Source organism: Thermobia domestica, chromosome 13, assembly GCF_964235325.1.
Source record: "Thermobia domestica chromosome 13, izTheDome1.hap1.1, whole genome shotgun sequence".
Taxonomy (NCBI): domain Eukaryota; kingdom Metazoa; phylum Arthropoda; class Insecta; order Zygentoma; family Lepismatidae; genus Thermobia; species Thermobia domestica.
In genome coordinates this window covers 88,498,974-88,516,422 of record NC_137466.1, presented here as the reverse complement: position 1 = coordinate 88,516,422, position 17,449 = coordinate 88,498,974, and the positions used below count along the sequence as shown (strand labels likewise).

At 37.7% G+C, this 17,449-nt stretch overlaps 1 protein-coding gene across 3 annotated transcripts in view; it reads left to right on the top strand.

Moving 5' to 3' along the window:
* mor (SWI/SNF- related protein mor) overlaps positions 1 to 14,422 on the top strand; it is a 74,340-nt gene extending 59,918 nt beyond the window's left edge. For all 3 annotated transcript variants that reach the window (XM_081736038.1, XM_081736037.1, XM_081736036.1), the window contains 3 exons: positions 3,224 to 3,381; positions 6,733 to 6,828; positions 12,909 to 14,422. In XM_081736038.1, coding sequence (XP_081592164.1) covers positions 3,224 to 3,381; positions 6,733 to 6,828; positions 12,909 to 13,997 — 1,343 coding nt within the window. In that variant the 3' untranslated portion in view covers positions 13,998 to 14,422. The remainder of the gene's footprint in view (positions 1 to 3,223; positions 3,382 to 6,732; positions 6,829 to 12,908) is intronic.
* The last annotated feature ends 3,027 nt before the right edge of the window (positions 14,423 to 17,449 follow it).

Genomic DNA, 17,449 nt, shown 5'->3' with positions numbered 1-17,449 from the left:
GGTCAGTATCAAGGTAATTTCCCACCTTTGAACATTAGTAACTTATACACTGTACAAGATATAAATAAAAACAACAAATTACACCACTAAATTCCTGAGTTCAAGCTAGTGTTATTTGATGTCATACACTCCCCTTCCGATTAAAAAAAAAAAAATGACTTGAATCCAAAATGGTGGATTTCAAGATGGCAGCCATGAATGACATACACTCCAAAAGCTGCGGCCCCTCATCAAACCTCTGTTCCCATCATCACTTTTTACTTTTCCCGTCGATTTTCAAACTTATGCAGGTGTCCAAGGACTTTTGACTCACCCTATATATATATATATATATATATATATATATATATCGGGTGTTGCAAAATAAGGGTTACAACTCTTGGGAGGTGACTCCTGCCACGGAGACAAGAAAAAAGTTCTCTTGAACTTTTGGCTATCGGACATAGTTTCGGATCTATAAGGTGCCGAAAGCTTGGGAAAATGATTTTCGGACGCCAATAGTCGGAAACTATCCAACGTAAAGAGGGCGGATTAAAAATTCACTGAAGAAGTCATACCTGCTATATTCAACTGTGCATGTTTCACAATCTTACCATGCACGCGCAAGGGATTCCCCAAAGGAACGTAGGAAGTGCCGGATAATTTGCTAAATGAAATTGGTCTAAATTGATGTGAATTGATAGGGTTTCTACCAGGTAACAATAATTCGTTTGTATTAAGTCGATATCTGGAACAAATACAAAATGGCGGACACCTTCACGCCCATTGTGTGTTTTTGCATAATCGCCACATACGGATGCTAACTAACAGTGACGTTCTGAGTATTAAGTGTAGTGAATTTGTACTCAAATGCTCTAGAAAGACATCTGGAGTGTCGGTAGAGCATAACAGATGAAGCAGGGTGATTCACATGTGTGAAAACACGTAACGAAAAATGTCCAGAAATGCACTCATACTCAGTAAACGCGAGTTCAAAGCGTCGGAAATGTAAGGAATAGCATCAAGAACATGAAAGCCATTGCCAATTCACCAATAATATTCCCTCAAACTGATGCAATATTATGTGCACGGTTGCATACCAATAAGAATGCAACAACTGAAGCCAAGTTGAAATTGTGCAAGGAGACTCACACAGAAATTGGGGAAACTAAAGGAATGTCACTAGTGGGATCGCATGATCGATATTGAAATGTGGCCAATGTGTGTGTTGATATCAACATGTAGCTAATGGGCAAATGTCAACATGTCCCACTACTGCTGGGACACTGTCCTACGTGCGGAAAATAGAAAAATAACGTTGTACATTCTGCTATTACATCTGGTGCATTTTTTGGTAGAACATAACTAGAACACGATTGTATCAATCTCCCTCTTTGTTTGCGACATTGTCCCACAGTCGACACATATGAAAAGAAATATCTTAATCCATGGTTAAAATTCTAATAGAGCGTGAAAATAACAAACTTGTATCATGTCCCACGTCTTCTGGGACATATGACGTACTCGAAATATAGGAAATTACCTCCAGAAATTCGTATCTTACACACAGTGCACATGCCAAGACAAAGATGAAAATGAACCAATTTGGCACATGTGACACTACTGCTGGAACACCATACATATGGAAAATAAAACAACATGAGAAATAGGAAAAAACGTCTTAAAGCTCTGATTGTCTACAACCGTGCAGTAGGAATGCCAAAATGAAACACACAAGCATGTCGGGAAGCTGTACAAGAGCACTTGCCAAACAAAGTGGGTACTCCTTATGAATACAAAGAAAGTGAGGCTTCCTCGTAGTCTCACGGCTAGAGCGCTCACTTTTGCGCGCGTGGTCGCAGTTTTCAATCCTGCTGGGAGCCCACGGCCTCAGATTCAAGACCCGAGTAGTTATTTTCCTATTTTTCGCACGTGGGACGGTGTCTCAGCAGTAGTGGGACATGTTGACATTTGTCCATTAGTTACATGTTGATATCAATACACACACACACTGGCCTCATTTCAGCATCAATACTGCTAGTGACATTCCTTTAGTTTCCCCAGTTTCTTAGTGTGTCCCCTTGCACAATTTTAACTTGGCCTCAGTAGTTGCATCCTTATTGGTATGCAACTGTACACATCGGTTTGAATTGACAATGGGTTTCATGTTCTTGATGCTATTCCTTACATTTCCGACGCTTCGAACTCACGTTTACTGAGTATAAGTGCATTTCTGGGCATTTTTCGTTGCGTGTTTTCACACATGTGAATCACCCTGCTTCATCTGTTGTGCTCTACCGACACTCCAGATGTCTTTCTAGAGCATTTGAGTACAAATTCACTTCACTTAATAATCAGAACGTCACTGTTGACCAGCATCCGTATGTGGCGATTATGTAACCACACACAACGGGCATAGTGTCCGCCATTTTGTATTTGTTCCAGATATCGACTTAATACAAACGAATTATTGTTATCTGGTAGAAACCCTATCAATTCATATCAATTTAGACCAATTTTCATTTGACAGATAATCCGGGACTCCCTACGTTCCTTTGGGGAATCCCTTGCGCGTGCGAGCTCCTTCATGGCTAAGCGGTTAGCGTACGCGCCTTTGGCGTGGGAGACCTGGGTTCGATTCCCGGCGGGAGCTCATGTGGTTTGGATTCCACGTTAATCAGGAGGTCCACGTCTTATATAGCCTCGCTGCTGAACGGGACGTAAAACTCAGTCAACTCCACTCAACCCTTGCGCGTGCATGGTAAGATTGTGAAACATGCACAATTCAATACAGCAGGTATGACTTCTTAAATGATTTTTTTATCCGCCCTCTTTACGTTGGATAGTTTCCGAACTATTGGCGTCCGAAAGTCATTTTCCCAGGCTTTCGGCACCTTGTAGATCCGAAACTATGTCCGATAGTCGAAAGTTCAAGAGAACTTTTTTTCTTGTCTCCGTGGCAGGAGTCGCCTCCGAAGAGTTATATATATATACTTGAGTAACCTTTCCTCTAGATTTTTTTGAATAGTAGATCTAGAAATGAAAGAATATGTCTTCTGTTTTATTTCATTTTTCATACTTGAACAACACAGTTTTATTTTTCTGGTTACGATAAGATTTGGATATGTTAAAATGTATAACAGTACTTTTTCTTTCAGATATTTGCTTGAGGTTTGTTGGGTGTAATTCCGTACAATGCCTCATTTTCAATTTGTATGTATAACAATCGAATTTACTCTTTTAGGTGGAGGAGCTTTGGGACCGTTGGCATATCAACCTATACCTTTCAGTAAAGCTGGGAACCCTATAATGTCAACTGTTGCATTTTTGGCATCTGTTGTTGATCCTCGAGTTGCTGCATCAGCAGCTAAAGCTGCAATGGAGGAATTTGCAAATATAAAGGTACCTTAATTTTACAAGTTTTCGAATATATCATTCATTGCTTGTTGACGAATGACCCAAGCGACAGATTATTTGATAGCAAAGCATTTTAAAACTCATTATTGCCATATAATTCAGGTTTGTTGTCATTGATGAAAAACTTTCATTTCAGAAAAAAGTGAAGTGTCACTTCCGATAATTGATCCTTACGTGAAAAATTCTTAATAAATTATAGAATATCCATTCAGATAACAACTTAGCCGAAATACTGAGAATATTTATCGTAATATTCTCAGTTTTTACATTTACTTCTTTTGGTCACACAAATAACTATATATTATGCATAAATCAAATCGAAAAGTAAAGGTACGAGGAGTTATAGTGCCTCAAGATTTGTGTGTGTGTGTTACAACTGTTTATATCTTACTGTTTATAGTTATTAGCTAAATAATATTCATCCATGCTATCTCCAATAAATCTCCTTTTCTTACCTATACTGAAAACTCACCGAAAATTTGATCTTTAATATTATTTTTTGAATAAACCCTAACAGGGCATGGAAGAGCAAAGTGTGAGTACTTTTTGAGTTTATATGAATTTCTTCAAACGGTTAATATTAACAATTTTTAACGAACAGTTAACTTCACGGAGAAAATACATTACAGTCAAACGGTAACAACTGTTTTAAGTATTTAAGAGTGTGTTGTGAAAGTTCGTATTATGACAACTTCTAAAATAATAATAATAATAATAATAATAATAATAATAATAATAATAATAATAATAATATAAGTGAAATCCTTAAGTTTTACATCCTGTCGCTATGCCCTATAGAGTAAAGGAGACGAATGATTAATGAAAAAGTGTTACGATAGAAATTAAAACATGAGAGTGAGGAAGAAAACAGGAGATCCCCGAGAAAACGCATGGACACCATGTTGTTCATTGCAGACTCACATGAACTGAGATCGGACCAAGGATGATTTGCACGAGATGTGCGTGTTGTTTATATCACTGTGTCACCCATAATAATAAAAGGTGGTGTTAAGTGCTTACAAAGTACCGGTGGCGTCCACGGGTTAAAAACATATTGCTTTCGTTTGTAGACTTAACCTTCTGTACAATGTCAGCTCATAATTTGTAGCATATAATTTCGAAACTATATAGGATGAGATGAAACTAGAAAGTTTTGGCAAACATCAAGTTGAGACTTTCACTTCTGGGCGTATATGACAAATTCTAGCTTCCTATTAATTTAGTGCATTTTCAAAGATGTATATCAGGTAGTGGGTAAAAGATAGGCTTGTGTAATACATGGCTAATAAATCTTTAAACATTCTACCGGATGGGGGGAAAAAGAACTAGGTAAAAACTGCTATAAATTCTGTATTTTTTATTCTTATTTATTAGAAAAACATGTACATGTCCTTCATTACGTAAGAAAACAAAAGAATACGTTAAATCTTAACATAGACTTGTGCGTTGTTAACTAGCTTTCTCAAACGGCCAGAGATAAACATTTTATACTTGTCCGAAAGAAATCGGTTAGAACATTGGCAGTAACCTTTTGAATCCATGCCCTCAATGCCTTCACTGTGCGAGGTTTGCACTTATACACCTCCTCCGTAGTGTAGCCCCTTAAGAAAAAATTTACAGAAAGTGAGATCTGGACTTCTTGTTAGCCATTCGTTAGATCCGCACCGTTAAAGCCAGTGTCCAGGAAATTTCTGGTCCAATCACTTGCGAAGAATTAGTGCAAAGTGAGGTGGTGCACCATCTTGCAAGATATAACCCAACTAGTCTTTTTAGCCGTGATTCCGCACCATAAAGTCCTTTTGAGGAGAGTTTGTATCCTCTCAACAGCCATTTGAGGATCATTATCACGTGATGCCCGGACGATTGACAAAACCTCAAAATGGAATACAAATTCCATTCTTCGGTTACAGTCCTCGAATTTCTTCTTTTGAACATTAATGTGATTTCCATGGGAGAAGATTGAGTTCTTTATACGAAGCTACACATAGTGCATGCGTTGATAATCCACTTTCACGAACTGCATGGCTTGTTGATTTTGTCAGGCTGCGGTTAATAACTCTTGCCACATTTTCCTCCGACCGTGATGTGGATGAGCGGCCACTTCTTACATCTTTTACAGAGCCTATGACAGTAGTTAATTGTCTCTGGACGAATTGTAACATTCACTCCACTCACTGTACGCCACCACCTCTGCACTAAAACGATCGATTTCCATACTTTATAACGCGCAGTGATCTGAGCTCGCTTATAAGCAAATAAGTGGTCCGCTATGTTTGTTTACATTGCATGTGCTGCTTTCAGTGGTCAGCGATTGAACTAATGTGTGTAATCTTAATAATTACCTTATATTATAGTACTGTTTCCAACATAAAATCAGTAATAATATAATGAGAAAAAGCGGAAAAGGCTATTACTCAAAAAAAAAAAAAAAAAAAAAGTAGCAGAATTTTCTTCTACATGCAACAGATAGCGCTTTCAGAAAATGCTACTTCCTTCATCAGCCTGTGGTAGACTTAAAGATGGTTTTAAAATAGTTAAAAGGTTAGGATATGTAAAAAAAACAAATTTTTTGTCACATTAAAACACACGGTAATAGAAACTCACTGACATTGTATAGAGTATTAAAAATATCAAGTTATTTTTTCACCCACCTGGTATTTTAAGATAAATTCAACTTTTATTGATGTATTGCTTGATGGAATAGCTGCATTATTACAGAGCTAGACTCGGGCTTTGCTTTAGAGCTCCTTCGTGACTAAGCGGTTAGCGTATGCGCTTTTGGCGTGGGAGACCCGGGTTCGATTCCCGGCAGGAGCTCATGGTTCGAATTCCACGTTAATCAGTACGTCCACGTCTCATATAACCTAGCTGCTGAACGGAGCGTTAAACTCAAAATCAACTCAATTCAACTCGGGGTTTGCTCGTTTGTAGTAAGCTACTCCGAGTCCTGCTCGGGCTTAGAATCGAAAGTGTTAATCAATCATTGATCAGTTAATAACAGTTATTAAAAGTTTAAGTATTGCTAGAGTTCGAGATGCTGCGATTTTTTTAAAGAAAAAAATTTATAATGGGTGTGTTTATAAATCAACTCCTTATATTGTTACGCGTCATAAGGAAAAGAAAGTTTATTATAAATGGTAAATTGCGTTTTTCTTTTTTTAATATTGAAAGCATACTAGTAGTTATGGTTAAGGAACGGGTTTAAGTTCTTCATTTCTTATAGTTTTGTATATTCGCGAAAAGCATGGCTTCGTTATATATTCCTGATCTCGTAATTGTTACTAAGTTTCATGAAATTCATGCAAATTACTTATCTAGTCAACATTTGCTTTGCAGGACGAAGTACCAGCAGCATTACTTGATGCACATGTGAAAAATGTGGAAGCATCTGCAGTAGAAGGAAAATTTGATCCTTCTGCAGGCTTAGCACAGGTAAGATTTTACAAAAGAGATATATTAAAATAACCATAGGTAAGGGAAAAAAAAAAAAAAAAAAAAAAAAAAAAAAAAAAAAAAAAAAAAAACCGGTCAGTTCGTTAATTTTTATCTGTGTATTATAAAAGTACTATATCTATCAATCAATCAATCAATCATATAATATAATATAATTTAATATGATTTACATTTAAGTAGTAACGAGAATTAGACCTTTCGTATTCTGTTCTAACACTACTACTCTACTACTTTGGAGTTTACTAGTTTAGATATGCTTCTGTGTCGTATATCTTAGGGATATCTTACATATTCAGTAAAAGCTACAATATCAGTTCGTTTTTAAAAATCAACACAAATGCATTTCTGAAAATTCTGGATCCGGGAACTTCATTCAAGTACATTGGTAATTCTTCAAATAAAAGACCTTGATTCTTGTTCATATTTTTCTTGTTTATACCAAACAAAGGAAGCCAGTCAGTCTTGAAAATTTATAATATTTAAATTGATTTAAATGTATGCCAATAAAACTCGTTCAAAGCCTCGCTTCCACGAATCTTTTAAATAATGAAACTTGCAGAAACTTCTCTTAAAATTTTGCTTTTATTCCTTTTCATATTGTGCAAGTACAATTGAAGAATAAACAAAACGCAAGCGTTACTTGCTGTTGTGCCTAAGATGAAATTTGTGTACGCAACAATAATATATTAGGTTAGGTTTTTATGATAAATGAAGGTTTCTCTTACTATTCTTCTGTAGATACAAATTCAGTGAGATATAGTTTGGACGGGAATCAAAAATTAGTTTCAATTCTTTTTCGTATTTTATCTCTCTCTCTGTCTTGATTTTTCGTAACTGCGTAGAGTCATTAACTTTTATATTCATACTTCTTCTTTCCGAATTGCAATTTGCAACGCTACACAATCAAGGCTGCTACTGTACGTTTTGTGTTTATGCATAATCAGCTACGTTCATACAATCAGTTAATCAGGCTGAAAGTATTTGGGAAGAAGTCCAGTAAGAAAAGACTGCCCATTCCGAAAATATGGGTTGAATTACTTTTTCCAGTTGACCTTTGCCTTTAGAGTGGATAAGGAAGGATAGGTTGTTTCCGGTGTATAAACTGCTTTTGTACTCGAGTATAAAATAGTACTCTTGAATTATCAATAATTATAATAATTCGAGATAAACTTCTGAATCCTCTTCAAATAACTTCAAATCTTGGAAGCTAGTGCAATTACATTTCATACATATCGAGAATCTTACTTGCACTTCTTGGCATATCTTCAGGGGCTTCTGCTGTTGATCTGTGCTGACGTCTTACGCAGGGTCATTCAGACTTTTTTTCACGTTCCATATTTAAATTCGCTGCTGACCATTTTTCACAATGGATTACGAAAGAACACCTGTCTATAAAGTACTTTCAGTGGCGTCTCTCTCGATGTAATTCTCTTTTTATGAGAAGAATGGGTGAGTTCGGTTAGTGATTTTCCCCCAGCTTTTGTATGAAGCTAGTAGGCCTCTGTTAGGATTTTATAGCCGTTGAAGATGTGAGTTATGCTACAGATTTACAAAGCATTAATAGTTGTGCGTGCAATTTCACCGCCCTCCCCACCCCTCTTCATAGTGAGGTTTAGAACTTTTCAGTTAACAGTCGTACCATCGTTGAAGATCGTATATATTGATTTAGTTACACAGTTTATTGGTATTTTGGAAGTGAATGAATGGGACAGTTTGTTAGAGTAGGGATGGCTGCCAAAGTCTTAAGACGTGTTAAGAACATTATTTTGTAATCACAGAAAGTCTTTCGTAATCACAGAAAGTTGTAGTCTTCTTGCTTGCCAGACTTGATATCTTGTGACTTTACTTCGGGAATATTTGAAAGGATCTGTGTAGAACAACAACCCATTAGCATTAGTAAAAGTGAACTTTCGACAGTATCGAACATTAGCAGTGAAGTTGTTTATAAGGTTTAATAAATAAATAAATAATAATGATAATAAGAAGAAAACGTGTTACTTGGTAGGTGAACTCAGTTCCATCTTTAGGCAATAAATGATCAATAGTAAGTGAAAATGAGCTATTTCTTTTTTAGTACGATTAGACACCCACTTACCCAGTCTATTCACATTGAAAATTGTCGAAGTCAGTTTACATTTGTATGCTTTACGTGACTTTACTTTGTGATTCCTCCCCCCGCCGTTCTTAACTTTTTTCGTTTATGCAGAATGTCTTTTGTTGCAGATTCCTATGTCTGTTTATTCTAAACTGTTTACATACCCCAAATCATAATTCACTTCCATCATTTACAGTTCAAGAATTACTCATGTTGAACGTTGATTATGTACTTTTCTGGAACACCCTACATTAGTACTCTATCTATCAAATAATGCGTTGAAATTTTTATGACTGTATTTAAATTGAAGCGTTATCTTATCTACCCGTCCAAATTTAACTCTAAAACACCGTATATTCATACGTCTTGCAGTAATTTATTTATTTTAAAATTATAAAATTGTCCAACTTAATCATGCACGTTTTAAACATTGTGTATTTAATATTCAGCTATATCACATTGTGGTTTCACATAGTGGTTAGACCTAAATGTATTTAGGTCTTCCGAAAATGTAGGGAGGAGGAGATAATACTGCCTCAGAAATAAAGTAATCACTAGAAACCGTAGATACTCTATAAAACGACACAACTGTAGTTGAAATACTACGGCCGAATTTCGTATCATAATGAACAAGCATGCCACGAATTAGTGCAGCAACTTGATATTTTGTACAAATAATGCAATGAAAAAAGGGATTTCAATGCAGTTTCACAAAATAATAATTCGTCGTGCTCGGGTGTCGGAAAATTTTCTTGGAATTTGACGACGAATAGACATTCGTTGGTTCGTAAAGCACCTAAGATTTCTTAGTTTAATCATCATTTTATTTATGTATTCTCAAAATCAATGCAGCGAATTAAAACAATAATCGATCATATCAAAGCAAAAAGCGTCCAAACAAAGTACTGAGTACAAAGACCGCACTAGAAATGCGCCAGATAACTTTCTAACCTCTTGGTGCCTAATCATTCTCAGTACATTTTAATGGACAATGAAACATGTAAAAGTTAACACAGTTCTGATGATAAACGTTCAAATTAACACAGTTCTGATGATAAACACAGTCAGGGCGTTTGAAATATCAGTTAAAATAAATAACATACAGATGAAACACCATACGTTTAATTTATTTATTTAATCACAGATAACTCCATGAACATTACATAGAATATGTAAGCGAAACACGGATTTCAATTTAAGATAAATAAGAGAAAAACACAATTAAAAATGGTTACTTTATTTCTGAGACAGCCCGTTTTTAATCACTAATGATTGCAATCAGTAACATCTGTATACGTAAACAGAATACCTATAGATATATGAGGGGCATACTGAAAGTCGCGAGCAACATTTTTTCACAACCGTAATCTTTGTTTGTAAGTGAAACAATCTCAATCTACAGAGTTTTTTTTTTTTCACTTTTCCACATAGTCTCCTTCCCCCCCCCCCCTTCCACACACACATTTTCCCCATCGTTCTGCAAGTTGAAAATACCGTTGCGATAGAATTCCGTTCCAGCTGCCCGTAGACATTGACGCACTGCTTGTCGAATATCCTCCAGTGCCTTGTAGCGATGGCCTCGCATCTGTTTCTTCACAAAACCGAAAAGGCGGTAGTCGGAGGGCGCCATGTCGGGGCTGTAGGGAGAATGTAGAAGTGTTTCCCACCCAAATCTCCTGATCTCCGTAGTGGGACGTGCGGTATGCGAACGCGCATTATCCTGTTGAAGGATTATATTTCCAGGACGTTTATCACGCAGAGCACGACGAAGCTTCAAAATGTCTGGATGTAGCGGGCACAATTTATGGTTTGTCCACACTCAAGAAAGTAAACCAGAATGCAACCCTGTGCATCCCAGAAGACGCTCCCCGTAACTTTCCCTACCAATTGCACTGTCTTCGCTTTCTTCGGTGGCGAATTCAAGTGGTGTCATTCCATGCTTTGTTTGTTTGTTTCAGGTTCATAATGATGGAACCAGCTTTCATCTCCAGTCACAATGCTCGTCAAAAAGCCATCACCTTCATATCGAAATCTCTGAAGAAGGGTTTGGGCAATGATTAGTCTCTGACGTTTGTGGTCCTCGGTTAATAAATGTGGGACCCAACGGGCACAAACCTTCCGATAACTTAAACTGTGAATCATTTCTTGCACCGCACTATGTCCAACACCAAGGTTTACAGCGATTTCATTCACAGTGATACGCCTCTCTCTCCTAATCAGCTCATCAACCCTTACCTTATTGCGTTCCGTAGAGGCAGTTCGAGGGCGTCCGCTGCGAGGCTCATCTTCGATACTCGTGTTTCCATCCTTAAAATGTTTCACCCACCTCCTAACTCCACTGCTGACACTCATGCACACATCTCCGTAGCCACGCTGCAATCTGCGGTGAATTTCAGAAGCAGATTGGTCCTCTTTAAGGGGGCAGACTACTAAATATGTTTCAAAAGCTAACAATTTTTCTTTTGCCCGTTTTTCGTAAGTGAAAAGAGATAATGAAATGTAACTTGCCACAATAATAGGTAATGTTATTCTACATACGAAAATAAATCCGAAGAATTTTCAGTGTTGCCATCCATAGAAATTACAGTGTGACCAGGAGCCGCGGTGGCTCCGTGTTAGAGCGTTTACCTCTGGTGCTTGGGGTCCCGGGTTCGATCCCAGCCCCCGCCAAGTGAACTTTGTGGTGAACAAACCGTGTGCGTGGGTTTCCTCGGGGTTCTCCCGTTTCCTCCCACTTTCTTCATTCCACCATTTCATTTATTACTCATAATCACCGTCTCGTTTAGCCTCACCGGCATAACCGTGGGGCGTAAAACAAAGATTTTATTTCAAATTACAGTGACCAGAATTTGAATTACCCAAAAATCTAGGTTAAGGCAGCGGCTAGAAAAATGAACTCAACGGTAAGTGATGACTTGTTATGTTGTCTTTGTTCCTTGTTAACTACTTTTTAAATAATATTTGTATTTATTTTGTAATAACTTATTTAGTTTGTAATAATTTATGTAAGTTATTACAAAATAAATATAAATATTATTTAAAAAGTAGTTAACAAGGAACAAAGACAACATAATAAGTCATCAATTACCGTTGAGTTCATTTTTCTAGTCGCTGCCTTAACCTAGATTTTTGGGTAATTCAAATTCTGGTCACACTGTAATTTCTATGGATGGCAATACTGAAAATTCATATTTTCGGTTGTAGAATAACATTACCTATTATTGTGGTAAGTTATATTTCATTACCTCTTTTCACTTACGAAAAACGGGCAAAAGAAAAATTGTTAGCTTTTGAAAAATATTTAGTAGTCTGCCTCCTTAACAAGGAATTCAATCACAGCACGCTGAAACATTGCTGCCCGCCATTTTGGAAATCCTGCCTGTGGTCACGTGCTAGCAACAAACAGCGTCAGCGTTTGGAAAGAAAGAAAGAAAGGTATGTAGATTGAGATGATATACTTGGTTTCACTTACAACTAAAGATTACGGTTGTGAAAACATGTTGCTCACTACTTTCAGTATTCCCCTCGTAGTAGGTAAGAGTCCACGCTAGTGTTGATGCAATTCATAACCAGGGATAAATCCATTTGTGGAAGGTGATGGTTATCACAAGCTTTTTGTTAGACTACCTTTCTTTTCTCTGCACTCACTTTCACGACAGTAGATTCTGATTACACAGTATTCGAGATCATTAAGTAATATGTAAAGAGAAAGATATTTGTCTACGCAGTTACCTTGCAAGAAGTTTCCCCATCAACGGTGTTACACTGCACCATAACTTCCACAACTTGGATGAAATGCGTTTTAATCTGACTTAATTTTACTCTAATCAGGCTAGTCTTTATCATTTTCAATTACCCATGTACCGTGTAGTTGAACGAAGTTAGAAAATATTTCGAAAATCTTTGTATGTTACCTGTTTTCAATATTTATTGTGAGATAATGGATATTTTGTATCGTTGACAGAGTGGCATTGCTGGTACGGTACCTGAAAAGGAAGAGGGAGGAGAAGGTGAGAAAGAGAAGAAGGAAACTGAGAAGGAAAGTCAAGAAGAGAAACCAAGTGAAGAAAGTCAGAAAAAGGAAGAAACAAAGGAGAAATCAGAGCCAATGGAAGTAGATAAAAAGGAGGAAGAAGAGAAGAAGCCAGAGGAGAAAGAGGCGAGCAGCGGAGAGACTCCTGCTACAGCGACCGAGGAAAGCAGCGAGGAGAAGAAAGAAGGAGATACCAACAGCCAACCGGCCACAGAGGAACCAAAGGAAGAGCCTAAAGGGGAAGAAGGGGAAAAGGAGGAAAAGATGGAAGAAGAGGAACCAAAAGAGGAAGAGCCTCCAAAGAAACCAGAAACAGAACAAGATCGATTAGTGAAAGATGCTCAGCTTCAATCTGCTGCAGCGGCTGCTTTGGCAGCTGCAGCTGTCAAGGCGAAACACTTGGCAGCCGTAGAAGAACGGAAAATCAAATCGTTAGTTGCTCTCTTAGTAGAAACTCAAATGAAGAAGCTGGAAATCAAATTGCGACACTTCGAGGAATTAGAGACCACGATGGAAAGGGAGAGGGAGGGCTTAGAATACCAGCGACAGCAGCTGATTCAAGAAAGACAACAGTTCCACTTGGAACAACTGAAGGCAGCAGAGTTCCGAGCGAGGCAGCAAGCTCATCAAAGATTAATGAACGAACAAGGCTGGCAAGGATCTCAGAGTGCGACACAGTCACAATCTCAATCAGTTCCATCGCCTGCGTCAGCGCAAGGTGGCCAAACTGGTGCTTCAGCAAATCAATCGAACACTAATAATCCAACCATCACTGGTGGCAGTCAAGCGTCACAGTCCGGATCGAATACACTAACTTCCCAAAATGACCAAACTCCCAGCACAACTCCAACTCCACCCTCGCCTCAGTCGGTGCCATCTGCAACGTCTGGTTCTCATAGCGGTGGATTAGTGGCCGGCCCTCAAATGTCTTCGATTACGTCTCCCCATGCACAATCCTCTACGTCTCCTGTGCCCACTCCACCTTCAACAACACAACCTTCACCTCAGCCTGCGTCGTAGGAAAAAGTTGTGTAAATATTTTGATACTTAGTAAGTATATCGATAATCAGTGGACAGTATTTTATCCTTTCTCTCTTTTCGAAGAAACCTATGTCTGTGCATTTATATTATGTCTAGTTTTGTTTATTTGTTGTGGTTGTAAATTATGTCTCCATCATGCAATATTAGGTAACAGACCAGTTTTCATGCTGAAGGTACAGTGTAAAAATTATTGGACTTAGTTACAGGAAACATGAAAGTGTAATTAAGTAGCTGAGCAGATTTTTTTGTAAGTGTGAAACAAATGGAGAATATTAACGAAGTCAATCAGTTTTGCTTCTTTAATTAATTCTAAGGGAACTTCAGAAGACAAAATCTGCCTTACGTTTAATGTCTGTCAGCTCTGAATTTGACATTGATGCTATAAAGATCTCTTCTAAAATGAATTCTTTTGAAGTATTATTCTTATGACACTACCTAATTCCTTTAAGGAAAGAATATATATCAAGCTCAAATCCAAACCAATTCAAGATATATTGGATTAGTTATAATTTACGTTATCATTGAACACTTGGATGACATTTACCGTATACAGTAATTCGTACTTGAAATAATCTTGCCGGAGGTAAATGTTTGATTTTGACTGTACCATCATATTCATACATAATTTATCCCATTTTGTTTCTAAATCTTGATCCTTCATTTTATAAGTGGATATATATCGGGTGTTCTAAAAATGACGCCTATGGACCGAGCATTATTCTACAAGTCAAAATAAAGCATGCATATACACAGGGTGACTGGTAATTCGATGCATTCCTTGAGAGGAAATATTCTACAAGTACTTTGGAACATTTTCACCTATAAACCAGGGGTCGCAAATCAATAGTTTCTGAGTAATTTGCACATGTGTGATTTCTTTGAAATTTGTCGGTTAACGAGAGGTGCGCAAGAAACTTTTACCCTGCCCCACTTCTGCATATCGTAGAGCGCTGAAATTTTGCATGTGTAATCTTGCATACCTACGTAGGTAATGTGCTAATGTACAGCTTTTAACTCTGCACTGTTGCTGTGTTATAGGTCCGAAAGTGAAGTAAGGTGTAGTGGTTCAAACTCCACTACTGCACCTCAGAAGATAGCGTGGAAACATCGCAGAAGTACTTGCCTCTAGGAAATGACTCTAGGTTGAGAAGAGGTGGAATGAAGGTGGTGTGCGGGAAACAGGAAACGCGAACTATGAATTTCATATCCAGGGTCGTGCATCTGTTTTGCCAACATTCGAGCAGTAAATAGGTACGTTGTTTTGCAGAAGGTGGATACCTTTTTTCTGGAAAGTAAGTAGTAATACCCCATGCTGATCCCAAATAAACGTGATCATCACATGGTCGCTCAGAGTTGAACACGGACTTCCTTTGGTGGTGGTACGTCGGCACACTGTCATTGGTTTGACTAGGTTTTCCCTGGTTTCTTCACTTCCACCAGGCGAAGTCTGGGATGGTATCTTCTAGAAGGCCAGGGCTATTCCTTCCCAAATCCTAGACTTACCTTAAAGACCGATATGACCCCGGAGTTGGAGCTTCGAACCCTTTCCTGAATCATTTCCTTGCATAAATACATGCATAAAGAAAGAAAGAATTAGCAATTGAATACACCGACATACCACCCTCTAAGGAAGTCCGTGTTCAATTCTGAGCGATCAAAGTGACGTTCACGTTTATTTTTGAGTTCAGCATAGGGTATTGCTACTTGCTTTCGAGGCAAAGTGTAACACAATTACCAGGATACATTATACTTCACTGCTGCGTGCGTTGCGGGATTCAATGAAATCCCAGAATGAGGCATGCTGGCAAAAGGTGACCGCTTCCTGGAAAACAGCGATTTAATTTACTGCTCGAATGTTGGTCAGACAGTTCCACAACCCTGGGTATGAAATTCGTCATAGTTTGCATTATCTCTTGACCGCACACCACCTTCATCCCACCTCTTCCACAACCCTGGGTAGAACGGATATTTTACCAACTCCCGCGATACCATATAAAAATACTATTAGGGGATTTCAATACGAAGGTAGAACGAGAGAATATTTTCAAACCGATTACAGGGAACGAAAGTCTGCATAAGAAAAGTAATGACAACGGTGTTAGACTCGTGAACTTTGCAATGCAACATCCAAAAACCTTATCGTGAAGAGTACAAAATTCCCACATCACGACGTTCATAAATACACTTGGACCTCACCAGACGGAAGAACCCATAAATCGATCACGGTTTAGTAGGTATAAAAAGGCAATCTGACATAATTGATGTTCGGTCATTTAGAGGGGCTGGTTGTTACACTGATCACTACCTGGTAGTAGCGATAATAAGAGAGAGATTATTGTTGAATAAAGGAAATATTCAATGTCTGAAAACGGAGAGATTTAATTTAAAGAAATTAGAAGAGAGGAATACCAAATTCAAGTCTCAAATAGATTCTCGGTTTTAGAACACTATTGTTGAGGATACTTGGATTGAAATTAGAGATAGCATTAACATTTCAGCAAAAGAAAACTTGGGACACGCGGAAATACGTAAGAACAAACCATGGTTCGATCAGGAATGCATTAAACTAACAAGAGAAAGCAGGCAAAATTACGTTGGCTACAAAATCCGAATGAAATAACTACACAAAATTTCATAGACATCAGGCAGGAAACTCTTAGAACTCTTAGAACAAAGAAACGTGATTTTTTGAAAGCTAAAATTAAGAAACTTGAAGATAATAGTAAAAATAATGACATTCGGGACATGTATAAGGGGATCAACGAATTTAAGAAAGGGTATCAACCTCGTGCTTATATAATTAAAGAAAGTCGATGGAACAGTTCTCACTGATACAGATACTTAAATAGATAGAGCGATTTCTTTTTAATGATTTGCTTAACACGCAGCCAAAAAGTAATGTGCGTGGAGAAAGGGAAATACACCGCAGAACCGTATATTCTAGAACCTAACTGAATAGAAGTAGAAATCGCTATGAAGAAATTAAAGAAACACAAATCTCCGGATATAGACGAAATTCCGGCTGAGTTAATTTTAGCTGGAGGTGAAAAATTGTAGAACAAGATACACAAACTCATTCTCCTTGTCTGGAACAAGGAAGAATTGCCACGAAAGTGGAAAGAATCAATCACTGTTCCAATTCACAAGAAAGGCGACAAAACTGATTAATAATTATCGAGGCATCTCTCTTTTGTCAACATCCTATGAAATCCTTTCAAACATTCTATTAACAAGATTGACCCCACACGCAGATGAAATTGGAGATTATCAGTGCGGATTTAGACAAAATCGATCAACTATCGACCAAATATTTACCATTCGACAAATACTCGAAAAGAAGTGAGAATACAATACCCCAGTACATCAACTATTTATTGATTTTAGAAAGGCTTACGACTCGGTTAGGAGAGAAACATTATACAACATTCTTA